Source organism: Ptiloglossa arizonensis, chromosome 1, assembly GCF_051014685.1.
Source record: "Ptiloglossa arizonensis isolate GNS036 chromosome 1, iyPtiAriz1_principal, whole genome shotgun sequence".
Lineage (NCBI taxonomy): Eukaryota > Metazoa > Arthropoda > Insecta > Hymenoptera > Colletidae > Ptiloglossa > Ptiloglossa arizonensis.
In genome coordinates this window covers 35,487,156-35,514,154 of record NC_135048.1, presented here as the reverse complement: position 1 = coordinate 35,514,154, position 26,999 = coordinate 35,487,156, and the positions used below count along the sequence as shown (strand labels likewise).

Below are 26,999 nucleotides of genomic sequence, written 5' to 3'. Positions count from 1 at the left end.
TAATAAGGATCCCCGACATCCTCGTACGATATTTATAATCCCGCGAAGAAACCGTTTTTATAATCTCGCCTAGGAATCTCGGAGCCTGCGCGTTGCGTGTATTCCCGTAGGTATTCCCCGGTGGTTCGCGACGGCAGCCTTTCGAATTTTCTGCCTCGTTTTTTACGTTCGAGCACCGAATTTCGACGGTCGGACGGTAGCTGTGTTCGATCGTTGGTTAAAAATCGCGCGATCGATTCCGCGACTCGAAGATTCGAGATAAACTCGAGAGGTTTCGTTCCCCGAGCTGGAAATTTTCAATCGTTTCGCGAAACGGACGAGAATCGCGCGATCGCGAACAACGTTGACCCGAGTTTCGAGCATTAAAATTCTCTCGTAAAGTCAGGTATACGCGGTGCGATAAAACGACCGTTAATTTCTTCGCGTTAAAGTTATTATTTATCGATACGACGTAATCTCAGGACCGAAATCAAGGTAGATGCTTAGTCGGCCGATATTCGTCCGAAACTGCGGGCCAAGCGAATTCCTCTTCGCATTTTATTATCTCGATCGTTCATAAATTTCGTTACAATACAAGTATAAAGTATCCACCGCCTCCGCGGTACGAAAAAGGTCGTTCTGGGTTCGAGGAGGTCCTCCGCGCGCAGCATTGTCATCGTTCGGGCAACTTTTCAATAATCAATTATACGACGTTAAAATCGTATATTTATGAATTTCTTCTCGAAGAGGAGAAAAAACAGCGACGAGAACTGACACCGAGAAATGCATTTTGGTAGGTAATTTCGACGAACGGTCGCCTCGCGATCGAATTGAGTTTTTTTCTTCGTCGACGTCGAAACAACGGGAACGGGGTCGTTCGCGCGACAGAAAACGCCAGATAATTTTCTAATATACCGCATCGTCAATATATTTCAGATCTTTGCAAAACAAATATTATAATATGATACAGGTATGGTCGATGCTCGGGTGCTCGCGCTCCTCCGACAGCCAAAGCATGTACGCAACGAAAATAATAATCGTTACAATAACGTTACGATCGCGTGTCGCTTCCTAGGTCTCTGTATTTACAGAATATCACACATAAGAAAAATCGTAGTACATATTTTACACGTCGAACATCCGCCCGGTATCGTTCGCCGACTGTTCTCCGTTTCGGCAGCTTCGACTATAATCTATATATTTACAATAACGCTTGTTCGTTGACGCGTATCGGTTTTCGTTCGCTCGCTATCGACGCTTCGATTGGGTTCGAGTCCGCGAGAAACGGGCGCGATCGGTCGTGCTTCGGAGGAACAATTAAGTCGGGACCACGCCGAGCGATTCTTTCGCGTCGCGAATCGATAAATCGAGCCACGAACGCGGCTAGAGTTACGCGAATTGCTTCGCTCGATTCGTAACGCCGGGATCGCGGGGGACGATGTTTCGCGATCGAGAACGCGCGACACCTAATCTCGCGGCAATTCCGGTTAATTGTATTTACAATTGCGTCTCGCCGCTACGATCGGAGGTAAGTTTCTTTTCGGTTCGGCGTGTCCCGAACTCTCGTATTTATAGCACGCTTGGTATTTTCGTTCGCGGTTCAATCCCGAGTCCAGAGACCGACGACCGAACGCGGCTTTCTTCCATCGAATTCGGCAGCAGCGATCGATTCCGCGGCCCGAACGAAACGCGTCGGCACAGTGAAAATAAATACCTACTAATGACAGTCTAACGAAGAATCAATTTCGTTCTACCTTTGGTCGCGAGTATAGTCTCTACGAGTACGTACTTCTCGAAAGAATCCCTCGATTTTGTCGATTCCGTGTCGATTCAACGTGGGAACGCGTCGAACGAGAGAAAGACGAAAGAGAAAAAGAAAAGAGAAGAAGAAAAAAAGCAAGTCGAAACGGTTCGAAGGTTCCGTTGAACGCCATTCTCCTCGTTCGCGTTTCTCGTTTAAAGTCGATTCACGGTGAAACTTCTCTCGGGATAGGAGCGTCCTCTTGTTGCCGCGCGACTCGACGAAACTATCGACTCGAAACGAAACGTGGCATCGTCGAGGTAGTTTCCGCGAACGATCGAGATTCCCGGTTGGTTTTCCGTTCGATCGGTTGGTCCGTGGTCGCGGTTCGATCGCGTCGGGTATTTCTCTCGGCGAGAAGCATCGTCGGAGTGGAGCGCGACCGTCGTGGGTTAGGTCTCGGTGCGCGGTCCAACGCGGTGATCGGTGGAGGTTGTTCGAGGCAGCGTGGATCCGGTTGGAAGGACTGGTCCGGTCGTCGGTTCCCGTGAGGAACTAGTAGGCAGTCGCTTGGTGATGCATCAACGGGTTGAAGTGATGCGGACCGAGGTGATGGTGCGGCGGAGGTCCCGGCAACGGACTGTGCTGAGGACCGACCGTCGGCGGCTGACAGACGTACCATTCCGTCAATTCTGGCCCTCGAGCCGAAAGATGACTCGACGGTGGGTTGGCCGTGGTCGTTGTCGGGACAACCGGAGGCGGCTGAGGAGACTCCGTGTGCCCGGTCACGGACAAGCTACCCCCGCTGCTGCTGCTCTCTTCACCCTCGCTCTCGTAGCCCCCTCCTATCTTGCCCTCGCCCAGGGTCATGCCGTGCACCTGGAACAAGAGGCGGAGCCTAAGGTTAGACGCGGACGGGAAATTTCCTAACCCTCGAGTTTCGTTCCCGAGGGGTAGAATCGTTCGGTTCCTCGGAGGTGGAGTTTCGAGGATCCGATACGGGAAGGTGGTGGGAGAAATTTGGATAATCGTCGAAAGACGCGACGGATCGACGCAAACTTCGAGTCGATTACGCGGTGACTTAGAAAGTGGAAGGATCTTTCCTCCGCGAATTCTCCCGGTCCTCGAACGTTCAGCCGAGGAACCGCGAGAGCTCCGTAAATCCTGTCCCCGCGGTCTTAATTTACTTTCCCACCGGGCGTGGAATTATACCGCGGGCACGGGGACGATCCACGGCATACGCCCCGACGTGTAACCGAAAGAAAACCCAGCTAGTTGTATTTGATCGTCGTAAGTTATCGCTTCGGAGATCAAGGGAATCACGAGCAAAAGGAGCGCGCGTTGGCTGAACCGAAGAAGCCGGGATCAGGGAGACGGGGATCAAGGCTCCGTTTCCCATCTTTCTCTCTCGGTCTCCCCCCTGGTCCTTCGTTCATAATTCAGTGAGCAAATCTCGACGACTGCCTTCCGCGAATCACGGCCGGCGAAAAGCGTGGAGAAACGAAAGGCGCTCGTCGTTCCTATCCGACGAACCTATCGCGCACGTATCTCGGGAGTTGGCTTTTGGACGGTTCTGCCTCTCTTTCCGTCTCCTCTCTGTGCCACGGATAATTTCCTATTAAGATTCCGTGGTCGTTCGTGCACGAACCATGCGCCGGGATACCCCCGGTACGTCTCTTCCCACAAGGGTTTTTTTTTCTCCCTCGCGTCTACCAGCGTTTCGCCTAGCGTGAAACAGAAACGGTGAACACGCGCGCGGCCCGATACGCCGACACACCTCGATACCGTTCACGGTGTTACGATAAACGCCAGCGACACGCTGCGATAATTTAACGCCGAAGGGAGAAAACCGCGCGAACGAGCTAATTAGCGCGGTTCGTTATGCAAATTCGGTTTCTAGGCGAGAAAAGATGGGTGCGGTGATCGTCGAAATAATGGGCTCGCGATTACACGGGAACACGGAGAAAGTAAGTAAGTAAGCGAGTAAGCGAGCAACCGAGTAAATAAGTACACGAGTACGTTGCGCGAAATTGTTTCTGGCTCGGATAATTCCGAGATCGTAAACGTACCTTCATATGCTTGCGCAACGAGCTGGGATGGGTGTAGGACTTGTCGCAGCCGGAAACTCGACAATTGTAAGGCTTGTCCGACGTGTGAACGTGACTGTGCTTCTTGCGATCGCTGCTGTTCGCGAACCGCCTCTCGCAGCCGGAGTATTCGCACTTGAACGGTTTCTCTCCTGGAAAAAGAAGACGAGAATTAACGACTTCGTAATTGAGTCCGTAGACTCTCGGTTCGTTCGCGTCGAGCAACGATAATTGAAACCGGCCTCGAGACTACGGGCCTACCCTGCCTCGGAGGAACGTTTTTCGCGTCGAAAGAACGCCAAGTGCTTCCGCGCGCGAATCGATGGTCGTTCTCCTTGGTGTCCGTTACCCAACCGATGCAAGAGCAACGAGAGAGCAACCGCGATCGGCCGCGGGGGCGTTCGATCTTCTCCGAACGCACGGTGCAATTATCGCGCGTTAAAAAGAGCGAACGACGTCCCGCGAAAGAACGGGAAAATATTTTCTCTCGAGGCCGGTAGAAAAAAAAGGTCGCGGGTACTCTTTGAGCCGCGATCGTATCGTATCGCGGGTCGTCCGATCGTGATTTCTGTATATCTCGAGGAGCACCGGTGGAAACACATCTCTCCCGGTGGCTCCTCTTCGCCTAGGGCGAGAGAGCAGAGATATCGAGAGATAAGGTCCCCTGCACACGAATGGCCGCCGTCGTCGGGGCGCAACGAGACCGTGTGGCGTGACTCTTATTTATTTCCACCGGAAGTTGACTGGAATATATTTTACCGTCGGCTCACACCCCTGCCCCTCCCCGGGCCGTAGACTCCCTTTTCCGGGACTTCCTCCTGGCGCTCTCTCCGAGAAGTGCGGAGACGCGCGAACAGGAAGCGCAAACTTGGCGGATTTTTTATGGGGAAAATGGTGGCCAAGTTGCTCCTCTCTCTTTTTCTCGTTTCCCCGCGGCGTCGCGGCGGTGAAAGAAAAAGGGGGAGCAGTCGCGGCTCGAATTTGCGATTCGCGTTAGCGGAACGTAAAAACGAGGACCCGCTGGAACGGGATACGCGCGTTCCTCGAGGGCAGAGGAGACTTTTCACCGTCGCGATGGATTTTCCTTCCATTCGTTTCGAAAGTTTCGTTCGATGACTCGCGACGCGACGAATCCCTCGAGAACGCGAACCCTGACCGTCGGTCAAAGTTTTCCGTTCGTCGATAAACCCGAGGCGTGTAGGTATTTTCCGTTCGGTCGCCGCGGTAAAGGTAGCGGATGGAACTGGAAGCGGTTCGCGTTCTCGGCTACGTGTTTTCGTTGGCAAGCTCCGGTCGCGTTACCCACCCGTTACCGGACCCGCGCGATCCATTTTTTTCTTCTCTCTCTCTCTCTCTCTCTCTGTCGGAGGAAAGGCTAGTTCGAGTTATTAATGCGATCGGTCGTATCGCGTGGAAAGTCGACATCGGCGCGAATAGCGACAAAGAAGCGCGGTAACTTTTCGCGCCGGTACGGAGCGACGTCGTTATTCATCTCACGTGTGAAAAGCGCGATAACATTGCCATGTTCCCGTGACGTATCACCGCCGCGCAGATTATATTTAAATCGCTCGGACGTGGACTGCGGGTACTTATGGCAGCGCCGTCATAAGAAGGCGTCTTAAATATTTATGAACCTGGAAAGATAGCGGTCCGCGCGTGGTGTCGCCGGCTTATCTGACGTTTCACATGACTGTGCCGCGAGTTCCCTCGCACCGCCTCACCTTCGCGGAGCTTTCGATGTTTGCGATTCGCGAGAGATACGCGTTCGATTTGCCAGCTACGCGCGAGGATCGCGTTCAAAGTACGGCGAGGATCCTCGATTTCGATACCGTGGCCACGTGCCGATTCGTCCTCGGGAGCACCGTCCGCATCGTCGCCACCCACCGATTCGCACCTCCTCGAGGAACCCTCTCGAACCGATCGAAACGAGGGTTCCGAGCGAGGTGCCAACGACGCCCGGTTATCCCGGCTCGGCACAAAGGAGAAACGTCCCCGGGTCTGGCGCGCTCCTTCCAAAAACGGGACGATTAATAACTTTTCAAATCTGTCCCCGGCAGGGTCGTGAGCCCGCCGGGACCGCTTCGGTAGCGAGCACGTTGGCAAATAAATAGCAGATAAATAAAAGCTCGCGTCTCTCCTACGTCGTGCATTCTGTCGTGCGCGCGGGGTTGCGTGTGCAGATGGCAACAATATGCCGTGAAATATTGCCCCCGACGGTCGTGCGCGAGGAGAACCACGCGTGTGCGTACCGAGCTCCTATAGGAAGAGGCCTCAATACACGCGCGACGCACCGTCCTAAGCGTCGTCTCCTTTGCTCGCCTGTGTACGCCACGGGATTCTTCTCCAAGGGAGACTCCGCTCGAAGGAAGTTTCGATCCGCTCCGAGGATTCCGTGCGAATTTTATACCGGGACGACAACGGAGATGTTTTCTCCGAGTTTCCTCGGGTAGGACGTTACCGATAATTCGTCCGATCGACGAGATCGAAGCGGAACCGATCGACCGACGAGTCGTTACTATTCGAACGATGCGAAATACGCTCGAGCTCGTTGCGAAGGGAGGAGAAACGTGAACGCACACAGACGCGTGTACGAACTCGAGATTCACGGTGCACCGGGTTTACAGTGTAGCGCAGCCAAAAGGGAGCCTCGAAGAGCAGTTCCCGAAGGGCAGTGTAGGCACCGTGTTATGACTTTCAGAATGGGGAGGCACAATGGCCCAGATCCGCGCCGGATAAAATAGTTATTATAATCGTTTTGGCTACGGCTGGGATCGAAGGGAAGAGAGTGCGCGTGTTAGTGAGAGAGAGAGAGAGAGAGAGAGAGAGAGAGAGAGATGCACGCGCGTATTTCGAGAATCACGATGCGCCCGTGCCCCGGATCCGGATACTTTCCAAATAGAAGACGATAAGGTGAAAAGGACCGGATCGGGAAAATAAGGACCGATCGAATCGATCGAAAAATCGTTCTCGATGTTCGGTTCGTTGTTCGTAGTCGTTCGGTGGAAGGAGATTCCGATGAGAAACGAAACCGAAAGAAGGAAACGCAGGTCCGAAAGAGATTCGTCCGTTCGCTCGGAACGTACGGTGTACGGGCCCGTAAGATTTATCATCGATACACTTCCGTCTCGGCGGTGTCTCGAACGCGAAGGTTCTCGGTGCCGGTACGGTTCGCACCTCGAACAGCCGGAATAAAAGCAATCTGGAATTCCATCTTTTCTCGAACGCTTCCTGGTGGGAGACTCATCGAGCTGCAGTTTTCGGAAAATCTCCAAAGTGATATATGGGCGTACACCATTGTGCCGGCTTTCGGACTCTCCCACCCTCTCTCTTGGTTCATCGAAGGATAATGGATGATTTTTCGCGAGCATTATACTCGCGGAGGACACCAGGTCCCGGGGCATCGGACATTGTTGCGAACCGTACCAGAAAACCAAACCCTCTCCACTCTTTGGAAACCGTCCGGGGGCTGACTGGCCGACTGGCTGGCTGGTCGGCTCCCTTCGTTTTCGTTCGGTTCGGTTCCGTTTGGCGGTCCCCTCCATTATCCAAGGGTTCTCGCGTGGATAATTTTCTTGTTATACGTTCGGCATTAGCGAAAACCGAGAAATCATCCCTGTTGGCCGCGCGTCGATTCCGGCTGCCATCGATAAGATCCGAGAAGTCGACGAGATCGATCTTGGCACGGATTAGGACCGTGAGATATTGGATCTAGATAAGCTCGGGGAGGTTCGCGTTTTGTAAATTGATTGCACCGTCCCGTCCGTCCTTCTCTCTCGGTCTCGGTCCCGTTTCCTCTCGCCTTCCGCCTCCAGCGTGATTTTTGTCCTCGTGGCAAAAGTCGAGATCGAGACGCGGATAGAGCGAGAGGGAGCGAGAGAGAGAGAGAGAGAGCGAGAGAGAAAAAGTCTCGAGATCGGACGATCGCGCACCGCCGCTTATGATCGATGAGCTTTCCGTGGCGGGATAAAAGCGGGATCGGAACGCGAACGTCGCGATTTAATGAAAGCTGCACGAACATCGGACACCGGGGCTCGACTGGAATTAGAATCGGCCGGCCCGGCAGATCGTGATTGGATAATCATCGCGTGGCCGAAAATGGAAGTGTCTGGTACGCGCAATTGATTGCATCACGATTCTTCCCTTTTGCAACGGGGCTTCGCGTCCGTGTTTACCAACCCTTTTGTTCCTCGGAGCTTCGCGAGACGCGTATTCCCCGAGAGTCGAAACTTCGGAGTCGTCCCTTCGCGTTGCTTCTCCTCGTTATTTTTCGAACGGTGGTAAGAATCCGCGCGAGCCTGCCTGGAAAAAGGCGAGGAATCGAGAAGGTTGCGCGACCCGGGCGGAGAAAGGTTTCCGCAGCGGTGAATCGGCAAACGAGGAAGGGCGAGATCCTCCGGCCGGGAAACGGGAGGAAAAGTCGAAGCGGGGAAAAGCAGGAGGTTGGCGAAAAAAAGAACCGCAAATCCGTGGGTAAACGTAACTACCGGTCGATGCACCGATCGTTCCGCCATGTTGGCTTCGAAAGGGAGAGCGCCATCGGCAGATGTTTCTTTCCCGAGGTAATTCGAGTGTTTGTCCGTTCTCTGGCGTTCGCTCCACCGTCTCGTTTCTCCGCGCGCCCAACGCCCCGGTGTACCTTCCGCGGAGCGGAACACCTCGCGATGATATACTCGACCGGGAATCTCTATTGTAGAGCCGAACCACCACCTACGGATCTTGTCGAGATAAGATAAAAGGATGGCCCGAACCGAGTCTCGCTGAAACTAGGCGGGACCTTGGAGCCCGATCGATCTCGAAAGAGTTTGGAAAATCGCGCGGCCCGATATCCGTATCTTTCTTCGCGGTTCGAGACAGAAGGAAGATGTTTCTCGTCGTAAGGTGCGATAACTTTGGAAGGTCGGGGGATCGATCACGGGGCTCGCCGTCTCTCGTTTATTTCCACGGACCTTTGAATCGGTGTGCTCCGAGCGACGCGGCGGTGACGTTCTTCCGAAAAATCATCGCGGAATCTAGATTTCTCGAAAATTCGGTAGCCCAGTGTCCTGCACGTAGACGCAGTTTAGAGTCGTATATCCTTGGCCGTTATCCGAGTCGGGATGCTACCGTTGCGAGGCACTCGCACACGCTCGCGCGGACGAAACTCGAGGGACTGCTCCTCTCGCGCGCCGGTTTACACGACGTTTATACGTGTTTATGTAAACTCTGGGCCGCGGAGCACACGTGTTGCTGCTGCGGTTGCTGCTGTCGCTGGCAACTAATCTTCCCTTCCCCGGCCACCTCTCTCTCTCTCTCGCGCTCTCTCTCTCTCTCTCTCTCTCTCTCTCTCACGCTCGCGAGATTGTCCTCTGTCATCGTCCCTCCGGCACGGAGTCAGATCAAACTCGGAGATTTTCAGAAACTGCCGGCATAAAAGATAGGGGCGCCATGGGCACGGTATGCCGGTGCCCGTCTAGAATTACCAGGGTCGGTGCACCGGGTCCTCCCGGTGGCCGCGTGAAAACCGAAAAAGCTTCGGACTAGGGTTTCACGGCGGCTCGGAGCCGATTACACGGAAATCGATACTTGGATCGTAATTTCGGGTCGGACGGGATTCCGTCGTTGTTCGATCGGGCGATGCGCGACCAGAGAGACGGTATTTTCGAGCGAGCCCGGTCGACTCTTTTCCTCGCTACCGTACGGCCCTGAACGGAGGGAGGGGTTCCCCCGTATGCAAAGCGCGCGTTATTTATTCGTGGAAGGTGGCATTTTTTTGGACACTGACCCGCGCGTATATAGTTGTCACGGTTGCCGCGTATCTTTGCACCGATCTACCATAATTGAATGCGTTCGCTGCGAAACGGGCACCACGGACGGGCACCTTCGTCGCGTTTCGCGCAAAAGTATCTCCCTGCGAAACGGAAACCGTGAAGTTCGCGTGGTCGGGTAACCCGCATCGGCCGAGAATACGGTTCTCTCGATTCGTCGAACCGTAGATCCGACGGTGAACGGTTTCCGAATCGGTCGAACGCTCGATATCGAAACGCGCCCCTCGAGGGGCACAGGTACGCTCGAGAGCCCTCGAAACTCGCCATTGACGCGAGCGGCGGTATTAGGTGCGAGCCCTTGTCCCCCGTTCAACGACCACCGAAACGTTCGTCGAGTTTTGCACGGGCCACGGAGAAAACAGCAAACAAATCGCGCCGAAGCGAGTTTTCGAGCGGGCTTTCGGCCGAGCTCTCGACCGAGATTTCTCCCCCGTTCCCCCCGTTAAAGAGAAACGAAAGAGGGCTGCGCGTCGACAAAGTTCACCGCTTTGTCGCATCTTTGTGCACCGGTGCTAAACGGCACGGGAGCCGGGCGAGAAGGTCGACGCCGCGAGGGAACGAGACGACCGATCGCTTGTTAGGACCTCCATTGTTCGGGCTCGAGGATTTTTCCCGAAAGGAACTTTTCGCTTTCGATTCGAGTCGGCGAAAAGGTTGCAACGCCGAATCCGGACAACTTTTCACCGAGGGCGGGACAGGGGAAGAACGAGATACGCCGAGAGAGAGAACACCGAGGAGGGAACGAGAGGGAGTATAATCGGTCAAAAGAGAACGTCCGCGGATTAGCATTTCAGGTTTCGAGAACCGGAACGAATTGTGTTTCGAGTGCCGGTCGGTCGGCCGGACGGACGTGTACGCGTACGCGTTCGCGTTCGCGTACACGGCTACTTGGGTCCTTCGGTGTCGTTTCAGCCCCCTCGAGGGCGTTCGTTCGACCGACCGACCGTCCCTCGCCTCGCTTCTCTCCTCCGTGCGCGTCCGTTTCTTCTTGCTCCGATCGTTTCCGTATCCGCTCGGTTTATCCCCGAACGCGAACCTCGCGCCGCTCGAAACCCCGCGGAAAAGTTTCGCGGCCCCCGAGAACCGAGTTCGTGATTTACGCGCGGCCAGGATTAACTCTTGAAAGCTCGCGCCGCGGATCCTCGAGACGAGCCAGGGGAGGACCAACGAGAGCAACGGGAAGGAACGAGATACATCGAGTTACCAGGTAACGGCGACGCTTCGTCGAACGCTCGACCGATGTAAATTTATCCCGGTTTCTTAATCGCGAGCCTTTTATCCGATTCAACGGGAGGGGATTGAATCGCGCGAGAAACGGGAAACATTGTCGGGAAGCGAGTGTCGGTCTTCGTTCGAGGAACGAGATTAGCGAGGCCGCGACGGGTAATAATTCAGAGTCACCTTTGAATCGTTCTTACGGTCTCGTCTTTGAAAAAATCCAGTTGAAAACGTGCGCGCGGGTCGGGCGCAAGGGTACCCGGGGTACCCGGGGTACCCGGGGTGCCGGGGGATCGCGAGCGAGCGGACGTTAATTCGAAAACACGAATTATCGTCGACCGGTTTCGGAGCTCTCGAGCGAGCCAGCGCTATCGAAAACAATGCTGGCAGCGTTCGGTGGAACGCCGAATTAAACGCGCTTTGGTCACGGTTAATTTGGTTAGCCGACGTTTAGTCATTAATAGATGCTGGCGCAAGATCGATCGGTATTTATCGAGCGTCGATGATTCGACGATTTTTCGCGCCGCGGCGGACGGAGGGTAGACGCTCGAGGAACTCTCGTCGGTTGCGCGACGCTCCAGAATCCCGAGGAACCTCTGGGAGTTGCGCGCGCGTGCGCGCGATCTCTCTCTCTCTTTCTCTCTCTCTCTTTCGGTCCTCGTTCTACCGGCTCGTTTTCGTGTGTGGGCCAGTTTTCGGCTTATTAATGAACAGAGAGTCGGGCTGCTCGAACGATTAGACACAGGGCGTGGCGAAGAGATTGCTAAATCGGATCGCGTTCCAGCCCGCGGCCGTATTATCGTCCGGCTATTAAGCGAGTGTGCGTCGCCGGACGTTTCGAGCGGTCCCGATCGAGGTCCGCGCGCGCTCGTGCGCTCGCGCGGTCTTTCGGAGCGTTAATTGAGCGGTAATCGTCGCGGAAGGAACTCGCGAGGAGGTCCGGTGGTGGTCGTGGATCTCGAGAAGACGGAATATCGGTAGGCGCTCGATAGGGGTGAGAGACATCGGACGGGCCGAGCGGGCCCGGTTCGCTCGTCCGGAGAGGAAAGGGGGCCGATCGGTGAACGACGGGGGAAGGATCGGACCGATGGGGATCGCGCTCGGAGTGGGAGAGAACATAATGTTTCCCACAGCGCGAGGAGTTGTATATTTTACGATATGGCGAGCAATTTGACATCTCGCGCGAGGCATAATTCACGCCCGTGTGCAGACCGTGCGTGGCCCGGGCCCTCGCCACCCTCCTACGTCCGCAACGATAGGGCCGCGGGAGCAACGTGTGCGTGCATCGACGCCGGGAGAACACGCGAGACCGCATGAAGGATAGCTGTGCACGCGTGCACACGCATCGCCGGACAGGTACGCGCGCGCGTCCGAGCGCATCGAAACCATTAGAGCCCGAGAGACTCTCGGCCGAATATCGCGGGGACGGCCGACCGACCGGTCGCGATCCTTCGATACCTTTGTTCCCGTCGATCGTATTTCGGCCCGGTTCGCGACCAAACTGCAAACACTTTCGCGGAAACGCAGCGAGCAACGGTCACGGAACACCGACGCGGCGATGAACATTAGTCGATCCTCGATCGTATCCGCGTCGCGATGTTGTCTCGCGAAACGTCGTTCCCTCGAAAAAGAATATAAACGCGGAAGCTTTGCTCCGATCTTCCCGGCGGGTTCCCATTTATTCGCGTCGTTCGACACGAGCCTTTCCGTCGTTGATACGCCGTTGGCGTGTTCGCGTGCCGTTTCGCGCTGGAAATTTATTTATCGCGACTTTTCGCTGTCCGACGCGCGATAGTTCCCTCGAAACGTTTTTGCCGTTCGAAAGTGATCGATGTTGCGCGTTTCGGAGGTTCGGCTTCGCCTCGATCTCGCTCGCGCTCGCGCTACGAAATTATTCGTCGTTTCGCGACGGTGGAAAACGATTTACACGGAAGGCTCGCGTAAAGAGTCACGGTGACGGTTTAATCGGTCGGCCGCTAGTCCGTACGGAGATCTCGACGTGGACGCGTCGCGAAATCTCGCGACAACAACGAGAGTGGGTCCGTATCCCGCGAACGCGACCAGATCGAAACGTTCGACGAGCGTACGGTTTCCGAAAGATTCGGAGCGGGAAACGCCGCCGGCGACGCGTTCTCTCTCGTTGGAGAAGACTCGCTCGAAATATCCGAGTCTCGATTAAAGTTCCCGGAGCGTTCGTTTCGCACCGTTTCGCGATTCCCCCGCAAACTTCGCACGGACCGGCTGGCTTTTCGATTCCCCCCGTTCACCGTGCCGCGGAACGCGTTTCACCGTTCTCCGGGTAAAGCGTCCTAATTAGCCGCGAACAATGCGCAATTTGCGGCACCTATGCGCCGCACCGACTGATTCTTGCGCTTTGCTAACAACCCATTCTGCTCGTTGTGCCGGGCAACCGGCCATAAATTCGCGCAACGCGACTGCTAACGCGTACAGCGATTTTAACGTGTGTACAAACTCGCTCGATCGTTATCTCTCGGCTCGACGCGGCGGTTTCCAGAAGCGAACCCTCCTCGAGGAGGGATCGTCGAGGGTTTTTCCGAGATCGGCCGGTCCGAGCCGGGGACGGTTCTCGGACCGTTCGTCTCGAGATCGCGTTAGAATTTCGTACGAGAAAATTACAACGCGCCGCGCGCTCCCCGATAATTCCTCGCTCGGAGGGCACACAGCGTCGGGTTACGAAATTAAATTATAATACGACGCGACCGTGGGGGCCCCGACTTCGGACGAGACGTCGCGGTATTCTTACGGTTTTTGACGAGCCCTCCTCGGCCCGGTCCTCCGGGAAGGATCCCGTGGGACGGCCAACCGAAGGAGGGAGGTTCGCTCGGTCGTTCGTGGAAACCTGCTCGAAACCGAGAGGGAGATTTTTTAACGCTATCTCGGAATCGATCGAACGGCGAAATCGTGATTCCTTCGATGACAAATTATGTCCCGGCGTCGACCACTTACATAATTGACTCCGCTCCCGGTAATAATTCGCTCCGTCGCGATCCAGATAAGCGCGTTCTTTACGAACTAGATTCGTCGCATTCCTCGGATGCCCGTTCTCGGTATTCGTGGTATTCGTGCCGATTCGAGCCACTCGAGAATTATTTACATCGGAGGGAGTTTATCTCGCGATATCCCGTCCGGATCGTTGGCCCAATTTCGTTGGAAGCGGTCGGGGGCGCTCGGAAGGGGCCGAGGAGATCGGAGAGCGTCCCGCGACCCCCGTTATCGAATTCGATGCGCATCGAATCGCGATACGGGGACAAATTCGAGCGACGATCGGGACGAGAAGGAGGTCTCGCGATCCTACGGATCGGTGCCAAAACTCCGGACGAGCGTCCAGCGAGCCCGGTGCCTGCGCGCGCCCGCACTAACGACCTATGTAAATGTTCTATCCGTTATCCTTGTCCCTTATCATTTTATCCTCCTCCGGCGGTGATTCCGAGGCGAGGAAAAAGAGGGAAAGGAGGAGCGAGAGAGGAAATCGAAGAGAGCTCGTGGATGGAAAAGGAGAGGGACTCGAAGAAGAGAGAAGAGGGTCCAGCATTCCAGAGCCCGGTCTCGACCCGCGACCCTCGCCCCCTAAATCATCCACCGCAGCTAGCCCGCAATTCCGTTTTGTTTTCTCCGCTCTTCTCCTCGTTCCTTCTTTTTACGCTCCCACTCCTTTTTTTCTTTTTTTTATTTCTCCCCCTTTTTCGACCTTTCCTACCAGACCACGGAGACAACCGCTCGACCCTTCTTCTCCTTCGTCGTTGTCGTCGTCCCGGTCTTCTTCTTCTTCTTCTTCTTCTTCTCCTCCTCCTCCTCCTTCGTCGTCGTCTCCTTCGTCTTTCCCTTCCACTTCCACTTTTGCGTCTTCGGTGAGATTTGACGAAGAGAACTGTGGGAAAAACGTAGCTCGACTCGGAACGGCCGAGAAACCTCGACGACCTTTCGACTCGTCGGGGCGTCAAAGTCTCGATGGAACGAAACGCGCGAGAATCTTACGGAACGAGTTCGGATCGGTGAATTCGATCGTCGGGAAAGTAAACGGCACGCGGTGCAACGATCGCTGCGCCGATCGAGGGAATCGATTTCGCTTCCTCGGCGCGGAAACGATCGTTCGGTTTTTCCCCGGTATTCTCGATCGAGCGGACGGAGGAACGCCGCGAACGTAAAATGGGAAGCTCCGGTTTCGCTCGACGCCTACCGTCGCCGAAAGAGAAACCGGGAGCGCCTCGAAAACCGAGGAACCTCTCGGTCTTTGGTCTCCCGGTGTATCGTAAACGATACGCCTATTCTTTCCCCTTCGCGGGACGGAGCGGTTCGAAAGTTCTCGCGAGCCGAACGCGACGATCCGGATATCTGGTGTCCCGTGGCATCGAGGAACGCGCGAAACAAGCGCGTGGTGTCTCTCCGCCCTTAGAGGCAAGTGGAATCGGGAGTCGGTCCGTCACCCCGTCCCCCCGTCCCCCCGTTCGACGCCGCTGGCATTTAAACGGCACAAAAGTATAATGTTACGGACACTCGATATTTTCTCGATGATCTTCATTGTGCCAGGGCCGTCTTTAGCGCGCGGCGAAACGCATTATTCCGTCGAGGCTACCGTACCCGCGGTAGCAACCGCCGAACCAACTCCGGAACGATTTACCCCGTCTTCGGTTACCCGCTCGTCTCGCTGTTCCTTCTCTCGGTAGAGACGAACGGACCGTTTCTCCCTCTCGTAGACTCCTCGTGGAACGCCGGAAGAGGCTGGCCTAGAAAATTCGAACGCGCGAACCACCGCGAAAAACCGATTCTTTACCGAGAAACGTATCACGTGTTAACGGAAGCGAGCCGACGATTATTCGGCAACCCGCGGCGAGCAGACTTTTTCGAGAACGGCAACGCTCTCGGGGCAAACAGAAAAACACGCGATCGCTTAGCAGCGTTTAATTTCTCGCTGGGTATTTTCCCAGCGGCGGTGGCGGCGGTGGCGGCGGGGTTCGCTCGTGGCCCGTGATCCACGCTTCTGCCGCCTCGAACGATGGAAATGGACGAGAGAACAGGGACGAGAAAAAGTTCCTCCCGAGCGGAACCGAGAGACCCGAGTTATTTTCTCGTCGAACGGCCCATCGCGCGCGGAAGATAACCAGAAATGTTTGATTTCTTTTTCCACCCTCTCGCCCCGTTCTCCGTTGTTTCGACGTCTCCGTTGCACCTACGCATTTACGTCAGCGCGTGAAAACCTTCGCGATAACGGATTACGTGTGCCGGATTTAATCCGCTTTTCAGAGAAAATTTCACCGATCGGGGCCGTGCGTCCGAACGATGAAATAATAAACCCGTTTCCGGCGCGAACACTTTTGAGCGTTAACAGAACCGTCTCGCTGAAACTGCAACGAACGTTGCACAATAACTTCGGGACTGTACAAAGTCGCTGCGTTTCGAATCGGTAGCTTTGAAAACGAAACGATCGAACGTCGATGCGCGCGCGCGCGCGCGCGCGCGCGATCGTTTCCGCGTTAAATCGTCCGAGCGGCGATTCCCGCACCCAGCGCGCACCGGTTGCATCGGAATCCCGATTCTGGTAGCCACGCGTCGCGTTACTTCACAATTAGCGTCGCACGGTTTCGGAGACTTCTCGTCAAACTGCGGAGCGTTAACGAGAAACCTGTTTGTCGCGTTCACCGTCCCGCGAAACGAGCCGACCGGCCGCTCTCGCGGGTCCTCGCGCGAACCATCGGACGATCGGACGATCGGACGATTCGCGTTAAAAATCACGATCGTCGACAACGCGGGGTGTACCGCGCGCTCTCTCTCTCGTTCGATCCCGGCCGATCGCGAATCCTCCAGCGAGTTCGGCTCCGATTCTTCCGACTCGAAGCGAGATCGTAAAAACGAATTTGAAACGGGCGAAATCCCTCGATCCCGAAACGCCGGTCAAAAGTCGTAGAAGCGCGGCGTCTCTCTCGAAATAAACGACAAGGTGTACAAATACACGGTACACCCGACGAAACACCGAAAAGAAAACGATTCTGGCCACTGATCGATAAGTGCGAGGAACGAAGCGAACGCGTGGCCTCGTTATTTTTTCAGCTGACCGAGCGAGAGTGGCAAGCTGCGAGCACAGCTCGGAAAGGGTGGATCGGCGCAATAATTAACCAGTTCTGTTTTTGTAGAAGCCAATCGAGCGAGCCGCGGTATCTATTATCGGGCTGCATCGCGGGTTTCGCGTTTAGCGGTGTCGTCTCGTCGAGCGCGTTCACGTCGCTTCCGTCGTTTCGATCGCCATTGCTTGTCCATCAAACTCGACGCGCACCATTAACTGTATCAACAGCCGCTTCCGGCTTCGACGGACGAGAGAACGGCCTTCCGACTAATTCGCGTTTATTAACGCGAATAAAAGCTTCTCTCTCTCGTCTCTCGTCTCTCGACCTTAAACGGAAATACGTTCGATTCCGGTATCGGTGTCGAATCGAATCGGACCGACGAACTTCGACCCCGAATCGTCGACCTTTCGACCACGTTCCAACTTTAATCGCGATCGAAAATAAACGCGGGACGTAAAATTTTCAAAGTTTCCGAATCTAAAGGTACGCGAATCGCGTTCGAAGATCGTCGACGAGATCGTTGGGAAAAGTGAGGCGGCGATCGATTTCCCGCATCGTTGGGCAGGTTCGGTAGAGATTCTCGGGATCGCCCACGAGGAAAGAGAGTCGTCCGATTTGAAACCGCGATCGCGGACAGGATCCATCGACAGGTCGAAGGCGTAACGTTACGGAGCGTACCATATGGTCGGGAATGGCGATGAGTTCGGACGGTTACGCTGGTCCGAGAGAGTGCCCCGGGGGCTGCTAGCACGGGGCTCTGCCCACTCCCGGCAGCTCGCTTTAGCAACAAATCTTTCCGTCTAAATCAGTTTCAAATAATATACGCGAGCCCGGTACCCTCGGGGCTCGCGGTGCAGCGAGAACAGAGCCGCCGATTTCGACGCACGAATCCTCTTTTAATGACCCTTGGACCGTTTACCGACGCCTGGCTACCGTACAACGGGACGCGCAAATCTCTCCGGTCGAGCGTTCGATCTCTTCATTTCGAGGGTAAGTTTGAAAGTTAGCGGGTGTGCTCCGAACGCGTGTCATCGACGAGGCTCGCGTACGGAACCGAAGCGAAGCGAAACGAATCGAACGGTTCGCACGCTCGAAACGTTACCGCGATTTCCGATAGACGATTCCGCGTGGAAGCCGTTACCCCCGAGATGAGCGCGATTCCAAAGACGCGTTTCCTTCGTAACGCCTCGACGGAACACATTTCCGGTGAGCCGTATTCCGTTTCGCGTTTCGCGTTTCGCGTTCCGCGCTGTCGAAGATGAACGAGTACGGCGGTGTCGGCCGATCGATGAAGGTGTGGGCGGTGAAGTAACAAACCCACGGCATAAACAGGAACCCGGGGTGGTTTTTTATTGGTGGCTGTTTTTCGAGGTGCAGGCGCGAAGGACCGTCTCGCCCTTATCGACCCGCGGGTTTATCCTCGAGCTTTTCCACGACGTTTTTCCGCGGTGACGATTCGTACGGAAACTCCCTCTTCTCGGATCCTCCGTCGAAGAAGTATCGTTCGCGCGACGAGTCGACGAGCTCTCGATGATTTTACCGCGTTCGCGAAACGGTGCCAACGAAATGCACCGAATTCCGAATTGTTTCCTCTTCCGCGGGATGTACGTCGACTCGGTTCTTTGCTCGAGAACTGCTGCGCTTTCGAAACGATGCCGCGCGACGAACGTACGATCGAGAATTGTTCCGAATTTGCGCGAAAGGTCCTTCCACGGTGTATTTCGTTTCGATCTCGCGTTTCGTCGATGGTTAAAGTACGAAGAAAGTTCCCCGGCTTCGAGTACGCCACGGAAAAGTACGTTTTTTCCTCCCCGAACGAAACGCTAAACCGCGAACTTTAATCGAGATAAAACGCTGAATTACGTTCGGTGTTTTACGACTTTCGTTCGGGGAAGTGCTTTCTCTTCGGATACTGCGATACTCTCGGTCGAAACTGTGATCCGCCGAGTTAATCGGAGCGAAACGGATAATCGACGGTATCGAAGGTCTCTGCGACCGATTTGCAACTACACCGGATAATACGCGACGACGTTGCGAGTACTCGACGATCGATCGTCGTCGAAAGCGCCGAGAGAACGCACCGTCGCGCCGAGCGGACCGCTCCTTCGACGCGTTTTATCTCCGAATCGGAACCCTCTCGATCGAATCGCGTTCTTGGTTCGTTCGTTCGTTCGTTCGTTCGTTCGTTGATCACGCCTCGTCATCGTTCGAAAACTGTTCCATCGAGAACGCGAAAGGGACATTTTCGACGATTCGTTCGTTCTCGGTATTTCGAAACTCGAAATGTTCTCTTAAAATGTAGAATCGAGCCGTATAGTCGGTGAAGTGATTCGTACGGGCGTTTTACCGAGAGATTCGATTTCGAAGGTCGGTTCGTCGCGTTTCCGTCGGCGTGGTTGGACTCGTCGCAATAATGCCTCGGCTTTCCATATTGGTCTCGCGCGAGTCCGATCGTGCATCCCGATTCCGATCTCGCGGGCCAACCGCCATTAGTTACCCAGAGACTTACAATGTTCCCCGTAACGGAGTCCGGAGCTTTACGGCATTGTCGATCGTCGTCGATTTCCTGGCAGCGGTTCGCCGAGCAAATATCCTCTCGCGCTTCCTGGCACTGTTTTCTCATTTTTCTCCGAGAGGTTGCCTTTTCTTTCGCTCTCCTCCCCCGTATCCCTCGGTCCGCGTTCACCGGCGCTCGCCTTCTTCCATTTTCCCGCGATCGGTCTATTCTTCTTCGAGGACAAATTCTAGGTCGTCCCGAATCTTCCCGAGTGGGCTCCCGGCATCGCGACCTCTTCGGAGCTTCGGAGCTTCGGAGAAACACGGATTCCTCGAATTCCTTTCTCTTTCCACGTAGCGCGTTACCTGTATCCGGTAATTCGTAGGTTCTTCGCTCTCCGTGTTTCCATCTCGTTCTCCTCGATTTCCTTCTCGAACGGTCGTTACCCATGTTCGGTACGCGTTCGGCGCGTTCGACGCACCGCGAAATGGACAACACGGCCGAGCCGGATACGGCGCACGGTGTCCAGTTTCCGTCTTTTTCGCGACGCGAGACTCGGTGGAAAACAATTTGCTTCGGGAATAGTCTCGATCGAACGTCTCGACGAGCCCCGATCGAAAGCGTTCGAAAAGTTACCAGCGGCGGAGCGGAGACGCGCGATCGTATCGCGTACTCGAAATTTCGTTTCTGCTCGGACCGACTCGAAATCCATTTCGATCTCGATCTTTGCGTTGTTCGGGGAGAGGGAAAACGACGAAACCGATGTCGGAAATCGTGGAGAAGATACTCGTCCTCGGCGAGGCAGCGAAGCGGGATCGAGCGAGTCGGGGATCTCGTTTACCGTAACGCGAATACTAAATATTTGTCCGCGCGAACGATCGCGTAGGACGGTAAAGTTTCGATCGTTCGGTTTCGTCGACGGAGAAGCCATTTACTCGCACGGTCCCCTTTCTCCGCACCTATCTCGACACGCTCGCCCCTACTTAACGCTTATTCCGCAACAACCCCCGTCGACTCATCCCGTATCATCCCCTTATTCTACGCGTCTCTGACCCTTCGAAAATCCTGACCAATGGCGCGCGAGCCAGGGGGAAACCATTGTCGATCCGACCAATCGTCACGGCTCGCACCACGCACATGCGAGATCGCCTCGACGCGTTACGGCGCTATTCTTCAATTTTTTTCTCTCTCTCTCCTCTCCTCTCCTCTCCTCGCCTCTCCTCTCCTCTCCTCTCCTCGCGCGACTCATCCTCCCTTAGCCTCGGGGGGACGGGAGCGCGTCTCTTTATAATGCATATCAATTTATACCTAATGACCGACACCGTCCCACCGGGTCGCATCTGCGGATTAATAGAAACGCTTCTTATCGTTCCGGCCGGGGTCGAGGAAACGAGACTTTGAACGCGCTCGCGGGTCGAGGTTCGAAGATCGGGGAAATCGTTCAAAGGGTGACGCTTCGAACGGAAATCTCTCCCGCGAGAATTTTGAGCGGATCGAGACGCGCCGACGGGAACGCTCGTACAATCGAAAGAGAATCGAATTTTCGATCGAGAGCTCGGACGATTCCCGATAGAGTCTCGCGAGACGTCGGTGGATCGGGTTTCCGTTCACGGATATTGTTGCGCGACACCGGTTAATTCGCTCGAACCAAAATATTTGTCCGCCGCGTTTGCGATTAAACAAAGAATTTCTGCTCGAATCGGTTTTGCGCGGTTCGAGAACGCCGAAAGAGGGAGGCAATAAAGGAGGCGGCGCGAGAATAGGTACACGCGCGTGAACGGGGAACGCTCGGAGACAAAGCGTCAAGCCGGGCGTGGAGCATTTTTCGAAAATGCCAATTTATTCCGAAAGGGGTTGCGAGAGGGCTTTGCTCGTTCACCGACGCGCGGCTAAACGAATTCTGATCGATTTCTTTCCCGAGCGAGTCCAGCTCCGCAAAAATACTTTGCGAAAGCGAGCCGTATACGCGTCGATTCCGGGGAAGAACCATAACGCGTCGTTCGGTCGTACGCGAAGCGAAATTTAATCGCGCGCGATGCACGGACCCCGATACAAAGGGTGGCTAGACGATGCGCGCATAATTAAATCCCTGTGAACGGAAATACGCGCAATCTGGAAACGGCGGAGCGCTCGAGTACGCGATTTCATCGTCCGAAGTCGTTAACGAGACGATATTGCGTTCCCGAGGTATTTGCGGGCTCGACGCACCGAACGAGGTCTCGATCGCTGAGAAAACGCAAAAACGAACGCGTTTGAAAATGTTCGTCGAGCCTCTTCTTTTCGATCGACGCGGACGTCTTTCGTCGCGTACCGATATCGCTCTCGCGTCGTCGCGAAATAGACGGACAGCCGCGCGTTATTAGCGAGCCAGCGTTCGAACCGAAGGAAAAAACGCAAAGGTCCGGTCGCGAGAGATCCGAGTTCGTAAGCGGAATGAAATTGAAAAAAGGGACGCGCGCGCCACGGTCCAACGACGGACAATAAAACTACAAGGTGAAATTAGTAGCGACTGTCCGGAAAGGAATCTCGTAACGGCAGCCAGTCCCGAAGGGAAAGCATCTCCCGGCTGGCTGGACGCGGCTGGCGGCTGGCGTCTGTCCGTCGGGTCCCGACCAATGGCGAAGGCCGCTCGTCGTTCGTACATAAGTATGTAAATACATTGTCCAGGGACGCGGGCATAAAACGATACGATATATGGCCCGGTAATTTCTTAATTGCGCCCCGAAAAATTCTTGTCATCGTAAAGAGCCGGTTGATTATATTGAAACGACTCGAGGGCGCCGGGGGCGTTTCGTGGATGAAAACGACGCGACCGAAACGGGACGCGGGTCGCGGGACCACGGGGGGACCGGGGGGACCAGGGGGACAAGAGTAGGGAAGAGGGGGGTGGGACGGAAATATCGGCGACGGTAACCGCTCGCGCGGCTTATTTACGCATCTCCGGAGCAACCCTTCCCTCGGGTGGAAATCGAGCGATTTCGGGGAAAGATCGTTGCCGTTCTTTGTTCGTCCCGCGCGGCGGACGACCGTTCGCGAATCGATCGTTCGGTCCGCTCCTCTGGTCGACTCGAGGAGAATTTCCGTCGGTGATTCACGACGCGATGGGATTCGCCGCGCGTTACGCGGAGGCAATTTCCTCGACGGTGAGTCCGGGAGCCAGCGACGAGCGGATTTCTGGACATTGCGGTCCGGTTCGGTCCGGTGGGTATTTAAAGGGGCCGGAGGACGCGCGTCGGGGAATTCGGCGCGCTCCGAACGAGATATCGGGAGAAGGATCGCGATCGCGACGGATCTCGTCTCGGAATCCGTTCGGTCCGGACGGTTGGCCGTTCTCGTCGAAAAGTAAGTAAAAGATCGTGGTCGCTCACCGGTATGCGTCCGCTTGTGGATCTTGAGGTTCTCGGACCTGGCGAACACCTTGCCGCAGCCCGGGAACGGGCATGGAAATGGTTTTTCCCCGGTGTGCACCCTTATATGATTGACGAGCTTGTACTTGGCCTTGAAGGCCCTGCCGTTACGCGAGCATCCCTGCCAGAAGCACGCGTGCGTGGTGCACTCGGGACCGCCCACGTGCTCCACCGTGAGGTGCGTCACGATATCGTGGAGGGAGTTGAAGAGTTTGCCGCACAGCTTCCTTCCGGGTCCGGGAGCGTCCTGATCTACCCACATGCAGGACATCTCCTGGCGTTGCCCGCCGGGAACGCCTCCGGGGACGCCGCCGCCGCCGCCGGTCCCGTTGCTCCTCATGTACCTCAGGAACGCGCCGTGAGGGTGGTGACTCGGATGGCTGACGGCGGGATGCTGTTGATGATGAATCGAGGCCGGCGTCAGGTGCGGAGCGGCCAAGTACTGATGATGGGGAGGCAGTCTCGAGTCCTGGGGATAGTGTCCGGGGTAGTGGCTAGCCGCGAGCGGATGCTGGCTCGGATGATGAGGGAACTGCTGCATCGTCGCGGGCGTACCGTCGTGGTGTAGCGGCGTGAAGAGGCCCAGCCCGCTCTCGGGGGTGGTCGGGTTCGCGGTCGCGTTGAACTCGTGCTCCCGACGCAGGAGAAAATCACGGGCCGCGTAACCCGGATGGTGGCTCATGTGGTGGCCCATGTGCGGCGCCATGTGCGAGGCCGGATGCGGATGATGAGGCGGATACCCTTGGGGATGAAAGTGGTGATGCTGCTGAGACGGAGCTTCCCCGGGTGCCGGTTGCACACCCGTACCGGGATCCGTGGATCCTCCGGTGGCACCGCTACCGCCGGGCGACAGCTTGATGCCCAGGTTGGCCAGGTGGTGAGGGTGCGAGGTCACGCCGTCCAGGAAAGCGTTCATCATTATGATCGACGGGACTCTATCGCCAGAGGTGCGAGAGGGTACGATATCGCGTCGCGCGGAACCGCCTCATGGATGTGTCCCCGCTACCTCCTCCGATGCCCCGTCCAGCTAGGGGACAACTTTCCCCTCGAATCGAACGGAACCTCGCGCACTTGATCGTCACTGAAGAGTACACGGTCTACGGTAAACACACTTTGTTCGCAGTTCACTGTTGCTCGTTCGTCGAGGAATACCTCGCGACACGGTCCGTTTGTTTGGATCACCGCGCGTCAACCTCGTACCGGTCTCTCGAACGGTCGGTCACCGTCAAAGTACCCGACCGAGCGACACTCGGTGAACTCGACGGTATCTTTGCGTCGGACGGTTTCGGTGTTGGAAAACGGGCCGATGCCACGCGTGCGTGACGGTCCGCCGTCGCGCATCGAACCCGCTCGGAAACGACCGACGATTCTCGATTGTCGAACCGCGGCGACGGCGGCGGCGGCGACTGTAACGACGACGACGACGACGACGACGACGAACACGAGTCACGTCAACGTCCTCCAACGCACCGAACAGGGAGGATGAAACATCCGTGGCGTTCCTTGCTGCGTTCACAGCGGGACTGAGAGTAAGGACTGGGCTCCCGCCGAGGAGGAACTCGGCCGATTTCGGCGTTTACGAAGCTGCCCTCTCTCTTTGTCCCGTTGGTCGGTTCGCGGGTCCCTTTCTCTTCGTCGCTCGGCCGTTCCTCGTTCCCGTCCTTCTCGAGCCCTCTCTCTCGCGCTCACGGGACCCGAAACAGCCGTTCGGGGAACCTCGTGCGTTCCCGCCAGCCCCCTCGTTGGATACACCCTCTACCCCCACCGCGGGTTAACGGCAACACCGTGCTCGCGAGCGGAGGCTCCACCAGTGGCGGACGTTCCCAGGTGGATACCAGCGTTCCATTGGCGAGGATGGGATCGCCGCCGGAGCTAACCCGGACCTGGCAATTGGAGGCCCGTTCGGTTTCCAAGCCTCTCACCGATCCGCTCGGTTTTCGTGGGCGGGATACGCGGCAGAGCGCATGTCGCGGCTCCGCCTTTCGGTGAACGCCTATCGTGGGAGGATGGCCACATGGGCGTCGCGACGTCGATTCCTGGTGATCTTCCGCGTGGAGTCGTCGTGGCGACCTCGCGGAAACTGCCTCCTCGAGCGCAATTTCTATCGTCTCCGCGGCTCGTTCCGCGTTTTTCAATATTTCGACCGACGAATTCGGTTTCTCGATTTCTCGATTTTTCGATTTCGGCCAGGGTGGTATCGTCTCGGAGAGATCGCTTCGCTCCGACCAGGTCCGTTCGTCGCGTCGAGGCTCCGAGGACCCTCACCGGAGCGGAGAGTCCGCGTTCCGAGGGTTTCTCGGACTATTCGTCACCGGGGATCGCAATATTGACCGCGAATCGTCGCAATATTCCCCGTGGATGATTTACTCGTGAGAGTTTTTCTCCGTTGGAACGGTCGGAAACAGGGGCAACGATGCGACGCGAAAGCGGGGTCCCGCGTGTAACGGCCCAGCGCGAGCCTTTCGTGCAACGCGAGTTTAAGCGCGCGATTAGCTGGAAAAATGTTAAGCCGGGCAGAAAGTCTCGCGGAGTCACGCGAGCCACTCGTTTATAAATTACGGGCGAGGAAACGAGGTGGAAATTTCTCGGTCGCCGTTTAACCCCACTCGCGTTCCGAGAGTGGATGCACGCGCGCGCGCGCGTCCGCGTAATCACGCGAGCATTTATTCGGAGTTTACTTCGCCAATTAACCGAGTTTACTCACTTCCAGCGTCGATTAATAACCGGCGACACTCGGCGGCGACCTTTTCCAAGCTTCCTCGGCACTTCCGCGTGGAGAACCGGCCGGGACCGGCGGAAAACCTCGCCGTGGATGTTAAAACGACGCGGAACAAGTTCGGAGATAACTCCCCGTTGAATTGAACGCTTTGATATTTCATCGTCGAATTGGCTCGGGTCGGCGTTAATTCGTTCGATGCTTATCTTTCGGTGATTTCGCGTTCGAGCGATATCGGGCCTCGGAGGTAATGGTTTTTACGAACGCGGACGCGATGGAGAATCGATCGCGGCGCGATCCGGAGAATCGATGTCGGCCCGGATGGTACACCTGTTGGTACGCGTTGGATCGGACGGTATCGCCGACAGGTAAACGGTCGACACCGGCCGCTTCCAGAGCCCGATTAGTCGGCCTTTCTCGCGAGTAACGAAAATCAATGCTTCTAATCCCGAGGACCTAGCGGTGGCGCGGCCCGTTTTGCCCACCCTTGAAATTTGCCAACGAATCGACGCGGTAACCTCTTTCGAGGGAAAGCCGGTTTTTCCCCGGGTTCGGTTCCATCGAATCGCCTCGACCGATAGGTTCGCGCAACGGGACACCTCGACGCCTCGACCTTGGAACAACGGAGAAACGAGGACGAATCGATGGAAATTGAGAACGCGCGACTCGGCTTCGTCCGTGGCTTTCGATACCGCGTTTACTTCGGACGTCCAAGTCCCGGATAAAGTTCCTTCGAGTTATCGTTGTTCTCGAGTCGATCGAAACGTCGTTACCCGAGCGAGCGACCGGTTAGCCACCGTTGTCTTTCGAGCAACGACGACAGGATTAGCTTTAGGGCCACGGATGGCCGCGCTACCTGCTTCCGTGCACTCCTTTGCCAAAGCCCGCGTCGACGGGTTATTTACGGATTTTCTATGCACCGTAGGCCCAATAATCTCGAGCAAAGAACAAAATCCCAATACTGGTTTAATGAAAACGAATGTGGCCAGGTTGTAAACCGGTTACAGAAATTAACCATTGAAACGTACCTGCCCGTTCGTACGGGCGTTCCCTGGAAACGGCACCGAAAGGAAACACGACGCCGAGCGAATACCCAATTTTCTCCGCGCGTGACCACGTATCGGCGGGAAGATCCCGAGGAGCCGGTGTCGCGATCTTTCCTCGAAAATTTTACGCAACGTTACGCCCGGATTTCGTTCGGCCTCGAGTCACCTTTGTTTCGCGCGTCCTCCTCTTATTTTACGTCCTGCCATTGGATATATTAACGAAGCTTAATCATCCGCGTGAATAATGCAAACACATCGAGTGTTTAACGGGGTGCCTCATTGTCGCGGCAAAAAATTGCGTCCCATTATGTCCGTAATGGGCACGGTGGCTGACTATTCGATATTAATAACTATCATAAAGCCGGACTCGTGGCTCCTTCGTGCACTTAGGAGGTACATCTGAATGATGCTTTCCATCCACCTT

The 26,999-nt window shown here is 55.8% G+C and overlaps 1 protein-coding gene across 1 annotated transcript; it reads right to left on the bottom strand.

Moving 5' to 3' along the window:
• Nucleotides 1-916: 916 nt before the first annotated feature.
• On the bottom strand, nucleotides 917-24,217 carry LOC143145771 (uncharacterized). The gene is made up of 3 exons (XM_076309485.1): nucleotides 22,775-24,217; nucleotides 3,790-3,959; nucleotides 917-2,599 (listed from the first exon to the last, which is right to left on the bottom strand). The coding sequence occupies exons 1-3, from the start codon at nucleotides 23,730-23,732 to the stop codon at nucleotides 2,276-2,278; spliced, it is 1,452 nt and encodes a 483-aa protein (XP_076165600.1). The 5' UTR covers nucleotides 23,733-24,217; the 3' UTR covers nucleotides 917-2,275.
• Between the last annotated feature and the right edge of the window lie 2,782 nt (nucleotides 24,218-26,999).

Excerpts from the sequence above, each read along its gene's own strand:
- LOC143145771 (XM_076309485.1), bottom strand. The coding sequence starts at position 23,732 with ATGATGAACGCTTTCCTGGACGGCGTGACCTCGCACCCTCACCACCTG. Across the intron at positions 3,960-22,774 it reads CCACAAGCGGACGCATACCG|GAGAGAAACCGTTCAAGTGC; the intron begins GTGAGCGACCAC and ends TTCTTTTTCCAG. Across the intron at positions 2,600-3,789 it reads CGTTGCGCAAGCATATGAAG|GTGCACGGCATGACCCTGGG; the intron begins GTACGTTTACGA and ends CTCTTGTTCCAG.